Below are 7085 nucleotides of genomic sequence, written 5' to 3'. Positions count from 1 at the left end.
TTGAGGACCCTGCTCCAATACCCACAGAAAACATGGCTTTGGACTCCATCGGTGAGTAGCATACAGATCAGAGGATTCCATAGCAGGTAGCCTAGCGGTTAGACAGGTAGCCCTAGCGGTTAGAGCGTTTGGGCCAGTAACCGCAGAGTTGCTGGTTCGAATTAATCTGAGCCGACAAGGTGAAAATCTGTCTTTGCACAGGATAGCACCAGGCCACTTCAACCCTAATTTGCTCCAGCGGGCCGTATTACTATGGCTGACCATGTAAACAACACATTGTGCACTCACCTATCTGGTGTATTTGACATAAAAACAGTTTTTTTGTGCCCAAAATTGCAAATATTTGAAGTATTAAGCTAGTTGTACATGATGCAAATATGAATTGTGCATCTAAAGTGTAAAGATGTAAATTTTGTTTTTGTTCTTTTTTTTGCCACAACGTGCTTATGAATAGTGTCTTGTAATCATGGGTTGGGCACCAAATGGAATATGAAAACTGCAAATTAAATAAATAACAATTATATTAGATTGTGGAAAAGTAATTGACATGTATGGACTGGTCAAACACTGTTGCAGAAAATATATTATTCAGTTTAACCTGTTCTTTTGTCTCCCTTCTTGCACAAAAAAGGAAAACTCCATCATCCTTTGTGACTACATCCTTGCCTCTCGTGTCTCTCCCTCGCACATTACGTTGGTGATGCACAGAAGTAGCATTCACAATCAGAAATTTGGCTAGAGTGGAAGGAAAGGTGGTGGAGGGTACAGATGGAGAAAAATAGCGGAGGACTACTTGCACCAATGAGGATCAAAGAGACGCCATTTATGAGAAGGAGCATGCTTATGAATAGGAAAGCCATGTAAGTGGGGAAACGGACAGATCAAGCTGTCACCGGGAATTCATGCTTCAAAACTCAAAAACAAAGCAAAAGGCGCAAAAGCATTAAAGAAAATACGGTCAAAAGTACAAAAAGACATGTTAAAACGGATTTCTTCCGGGAATGCAATCCAACAGCCAACCTCTCCAAGTGCACACCTCTCTGAGAAGTCTGCCAAAGAGGCCAGTTCAGTAAGACATTTGCCCAGACTGTGAGCAGGACTTTGTGCCTCGAGCCACGTCCTTTAGAAGGCACCAGCGAAGCCACACTCAAGATCATGATCATAGGTTTAAGTGCCTTCAAAGGTGCAATAGGCTTCAAGGTTGTATGGGGTCAGGTACAAACTGTACACATTTCTCCAGGGCAGAGGGGACAGCATTTAACAAGGAGGCAGTCTTGAGAGAGAGGAACATGTTTGAAATCATTAACTCACTACAAACTCATGTCCGACTCATAGTTTATTAAACATGAAAATATTATTGATTCTTGCTTGGTATTCTTGAATTCTAATTTCCCAAACTAATTAGATAAAGGTGTTATTCATTCTTATTACCTGTTCAAGGTCTGGTATGGGAAGTAACTTCTCAAGTCTGGAAAGGAATTCTAACATCAGCATCTGTATTGCAGTGTCATACTTGGGCCCAAATTCCACAGGGAACACATCCTAGGAGAGAATACATTTATGTAATAATGAATATCAATAATTAGCCTAGTATTTGCCTTTTGTAACCTAGACCAGCAAACTTTTTGGCTCAAGGGCCACATCGGGGTTTCAAAATTCTGAGGGCCGCACGGCTTTTGTCAAGATAAGGGCAGTTATCTGAAATTATATAGGTCCATTATTATTTCTACATACTTTCTATTTGGTTTTATATGTTAAAGTGTAGCATGGAGTTATTTTTTTATGCAAAATAATCATGGAACTGGATAGGGAAATCAAGCAGAAAGAGGTGGTCACTTTCCTACCATATAAGAGCAACACAAACCTGGTAGAAGTTCTCCCTTTCACTTGGGTCTTTCAACAGAGATTCAACCAGCTCCACAAAGTTTGATTCAGATAATTCCACCTCTGCATCACYTGACTGCAACAAAACACGCACAACAATTAAATAATCACATTTTACAACTCAATGACAGAATACTTTGAGTGACATAGGTCTTTGCTCCCTCCCAGAAAGACAGTCACCTCTGCTTCCCCAGTGGATATGAGGCTTCGGATCCTGTCCAGGTGTTGCTGAATGTCTTGGTCTGCTGTCTGCTCAGTGCGACACAACTCCAGAACCATCTAAAATTACAGATGACCAGTCAGGAGTAGAGCAAAGGTCAACCACACACTTCRTAGGCATTGCTCTGTTCTCATTTGGAGATAATGATAGATAGACTAGCTAAGGGCCAACGGCAGTATTTGAGAAACCAGTGTCAGGGTCTTTATCTCAATCAATGTTTAACAGCTGGCTGTTTTAGGCTAGAGTCAACAATATTGTTGTCAGAGAGTAACCTCACATGATCTTGTTGCATGTTTCTTTTCCCCCATTCTGAACCCAATCTCTTACCCTTGCTCGAAGCCCCAGAATGAGTTGGGCCCTCTGACTGCAACTCAAAAGCTCTGGCACAATCTCGGTCACCGTGGTGACAAACTCCTCCAGCATCCCATAATCTTGAACGTCTCCTCGCTGAACCACTTGCCACATGGCTGCAGAGACAAGCCGCAGTGGTGGAATGAAGAGACGCAGAGAGGGAAGAAGGAGAGGGGGACCTAAAAATAAGGATATGAGCCTCAATAATGATTGAAATAATACTGAACTGATATTGAAAGTTAGAGCTGGTTCAAAAACCTTTAAAATATTTCCTCAGGGTTCCTGATTTAACTTGTAAGACAAAATGAAACCAATGGAATTGCCCCAAACGTGGAAACTGCATTCATACAAACTAATCAAGCGCACCAGAATAGTTCCAAATATTGAGGTCCCTATCTAGCAACTCATTTAGTTAAAGGGAAAAAAACATAACATGCTTGCCAAGGTAATTGTAGCATCTAAATAGGCTATCCCTTACAAAACATAACAGTGGATGATTCAGAAGTACTAGTCCTCCCGCTTCTAGCATACTAAAACGATCGAGACAGACGTAAATTTAGCGAGGATACGCCATGTTGAACATCAAGCACACCAAGTGTAGTAAAAAAAAAATCCGCAATACCATTTTCGCTGGGATTTTGACATTGCATCTCGTCCTCATACAAAAGTAGTCAATTAGCTAAGTGTTTGTTTTAAAGATGGTTTCCAAAGTTAAAAGGCTTACAACAGTTTTAAAACCTAACCGTCGGTAGCACTGAGTGTGACACTGAACGTAGTCCGTTCAATTTCCGGTTGCGTTTACACCCCCCCAGAATAAAAGTCCTCGTGAATTGAGTTAAAATTCGGAATAGATTTTTTAGAAAGTCATCTTTGTCAGCAAGTTCGGTTATCGACTTGGTGTGCCAACTAAAAATACTTCTCACAATAGTTAGCAATCCCCTTGTATAATCATAAAACAAAATTTAGAAACTCACCTGCAACTGCGTAAATCCCAGAGTCTGGGATGTGTCCCTAAATGTGAGGGTCAACAATGTGCAACAAGAAAACACAGCCTAAAAAGATGACTTTGAAACAATGTACAGTACACCATAAACTATGTGGGTCACATTATGTGCAATGAAATCAAGATTGCCCTCTTTCTCCATCTCCTCGTGTGTAACCTACTAGATGGATTTACCCCTGTAATGCTCTTTCCACAAACAGCAAACTGGAAAAAAGCCCACACCATAATCAATGACCATTCCCATATTCTCTACACTTCATTGGAACTGATGCCCCCTGGGATGTGCTTGCTGCCCTTAAAAGCAGTGTTATGTGGGCTTGTATGAGTGGTAAGGCTGAAGCAACCGTCTGCAGACAAAAATTCGAGGAGTGAAGTCAGGGGAAGTGAATCTGCTACAGTTTAAAGACTGACATTGATGTGGTTTTCTAACAGCAAGGCTCAGTGCAACATGGCAGTGTTGTCATTGTTTATAAAAGTTATTCTTTGTAATGTCAAAATAAACATGTCTCCAACCCTCATATCACACACTGAAAATATTTGTGTACATTGTACTATCAAGTTGTAGGCCCTCATTGTAAATAAGAATTTGTTCTTAACTGACTTGCCTAGTTAAATAAAGGCGTTTAATTTTATTTATTTTTTATTTTATTTTATTTCACCTTTATTTAACCAGGTAGGCTAGTTGAGAACAAGTTCTCATTTGCAACTGCGACCTGGCCAAGATAAAGCATAGCAGTGTGAACAGACAACACAGAGTTACACATGGAGTAAACAATAAACAAGTCAATAACATGGTAGAAAAAAAAAAGAGAATCTATATACAATGTGTGCAAAAGGCATGAGGTAGGCAATAAATCGAATAATTACAATTTAGCAGATTAACACTGGAGTGATAAATCATCAGATGATCATGTGCAAGAAGAGATACTGGTGTGCAAAAGAGCAGAAAAGTAAATAAATAAAAGCAGTATGGGGGGTGAGGTAGGTAAATTGGGTGGGTAGTTTACAGATGGACTATGTACAGCTGCAGCGATCGGTTAGCTGCTCGGATAGCAGATTTTTAAAGTGTTTGAGGGAGATAAAAGTCTCCAACTTCAGAGATTTTTGCAATTCGTTCCAGTCGCAGGCAGCAGAGAACTGGAAGGATAAGGCGTCCAAATGAGGTTTTGGCTTTAGGGATGATCAGTGAGATACACCTGCTGGAGCGCGTGTTGCAGGTGGGTGTAGCCATCGTGACCAGTGAACTGAGATAAGGCGGCACTTTACCTAGCATAGCCTTGTAGATGACCTGGAGCCAGTGGGTCTGACGACGAACATGTAGCGAGGGCCAGCCGACTAGGGCATACAGGTCGCAGTGGTGGGTCGTATAAGGTGCTTTAGTAAATGAAATGTAAGAATAAAAATTGGGGAGAGAGCCTCAAATATCACATTCATTTGTACATATCCACTGTATATGTTTACCTTTGATGATGTTAAATGGCATTATGCTTATCTTTGTAATTCCGATAATAACAATTTTATTAACATTATTATTCTCTTGGCCAAATAATATATTCACACATGTAAATGGGGTAGGAAAATTCATTTTTTTTTCTTTTTCATTGAACTGTTAAAATTTTATAAATCCCTCAAACTTGTGAAACTTAAAAAGTTGGGGAAATTATTAGAAGTCATGTCTCTGAATGTCTGTTAATGTCTCATAGCCTTGTCACATCTAAAGATGTCCTGGTGTTGTTTTTWAAAATATTTATTGTATACACAGGAATGTCCCTGTATTGATGTGTAATATTGCTATTATTGTTGCAATAAAACATGTTTAATAATTATAATTATATCCACGCGGCTAAATTGCTACCTGTTAGTCTTTGGTTCCGTTCGCATCTGTCAAACAAAAACACTCTAATGATCAGTTGACAATTCCCTTACAAAAATGTACCATGCTAGTACTATGGTACTTTCATTCATACCATGGTACTACTAAGGTACTTTCACTTAAACCATGGTATTGTCTGAATTATGGAAATGTACCATGGTTTTAGCCTTGAAGTGTGATGGTACTACCATGGTACYGCCATTGTACCTAAATTCTACCATGGTAATGCACAATTGTGATGAATGGTACCAAAAATGATATATGGTACTATCTTTATTAAGTGTGTGTTACCATGGTACAATGGCTATATAATGCATTAAATAAATAAACCCCCCAATGTGAAAAGAGGTTGGTTGGCATTATATTGATGAATTGATGTACCAGTATGGGCAAGTTTCTGATAAAAGAGGCAGGCTACTTGTTGGTCCTAGTTTTCTGAAACATCAAAGAAAAAGAGAAATAGTTGCTGTGAAAAAAGGGGTAATACTTTTTGTATTAATAGTACCGTATTTTGCTCATGTTTGGGTTCCCTGTGTTGCCAACCTGAAATGTGGGAGAAAGTGAGATATATGGTAGCCTGATCTTTGGCATTTTGTAATAATTTAGTATTTATAGTCAAGTGGCGTTGTGCTTGTTTCAGCCCGCAGAGGGAGCCGCTCGCTCTAGTGGTTGCTTCACGCGCTCTCTCACAGTGGCTCTCGCGCTAGCCTGCCTAGTTAGTGAGTMAATTCAAGAAAACTGAYGAGGCACCAGATAAACGAAATATTTTAAACGTTATCATCACGGTGARCGAGTTGTAAACCATAGGATAGGAAACACCAAGTTAAACGGAGTGTAGTTATATAATTGTTGTTATTTAATGTTTTGATAGTTTAATTAATTTATAAAAGCCCGTTAACAAACTAGAAGTCGGCTAAAGTTCGCTCCAGTCAAGCTAAACCTGTTGTAGTCTGTACAATGGTTTTAGCCTTGAAGTGTGATGTATTCCATGGTACTGCCATTGTACCTAAATACTACCATGGTATTGCCTCATTTATAACATGGTATAGATGTGGATCATGGAAATACCATGGTGTTAAACGGCATTATACATTCTACCATGGTAATGCGAATTATGATGAATGGTTCACAAAATTGATATATGGTGAAACATTGTAAATGGCTGTTTTAGGGATATGTTGAGAATCTATTAAATAATATTATTAAATACCTTAAAAAAATACATTTTTTAGTATGTTGGCTATTTAGAATTGTATAATAGTAACCCATTCATTGAATGAGAGAGCAACTGAAAAATATATTGAAGAGAGAGTTAGTTAACTTACCAGATGAACTATTTTAAATCTTCAAGTTTTCCGACTCCTGTCATTCTTCTCAAACTCCATCCAGCTCCCAAGGTGCTGAGGGTACACTACTAGACCATGTGGTTGTGTTTTCACTATGAGCTAAAGGGGTTTAAGAGGGTACACTACTAGACCATGTGTGGTGTGGTGTTTCACTATGAGTTAAAGGGTTTAAGAGGGTACACTACTAACCATGTGTGTTGTGGTTTTTCACTATGAGAAAGGTTTTAAGAGGGTAAACTACTAGACCATGTGTGTTGTGGTTTTTCACTATGAGTTTAAAGGGGTTTAAGAGGGTACACTACTAGACCATGTGTGTTTGTGGTTTTTCACTATGAGCTAAAGGGGTTTAAGAGGTTACACTACTAGACCATGTGTGTTGTGGTTTTTCACTATGAGCTAAAGGGGTTT

At 39.1% G+C, this 7085-nt stretch overlaps 1 protein-coding gene across 1 annotated transcript in view; it reads right to left on the bottom strand.

Moving 5' to 3' along the window:
- Positions 1-1195: 1195 nt before the first annotated feature.
- The window catches only part of LOC112078283 (TERF1-interacting nuclear factor 2), a 17352-nt gene continuing 11462 nt past the window's right edge, over positions 1196-7085 (bottom strand). Inside the window, exons 4-5 of the mRNA XM_070442007.1 lie at positions 1432-1542; positions 1196-1273 (exon numbers count right to left, since the gene is read on the bottom strand). Coding sequence (XP_070298108.1) covers positions 1196-1273; positions 1432-1542 — 189 coding nt within the window. The remainder of the gene's footprint in view (positions 1274-1431; positions 1543-7085) is intronic.

The sequence above is a fragment of the Salvelinus sp. IW2-2015 genome, unplaced genomic scaffold (genome assembly GCF_002910315.2).
Source record: "Salvelinus sp. IW2-2015 unplaced genomic scaffold, ASM291031v2 Un_scaffold5491, whole genome shotgun sequence".
Lineage (NCBI taxonomy): Eukaryota > Metazoa > Chordata > Actinopteri > Salmoniformes > Salmonidae > Salvelinus > Salvelinus sp. IW2-2015.
Note: the sequence above shows the minus strand (reverse complement) of the source record. Positions and strands in the feature narration are given on the sequence as shown.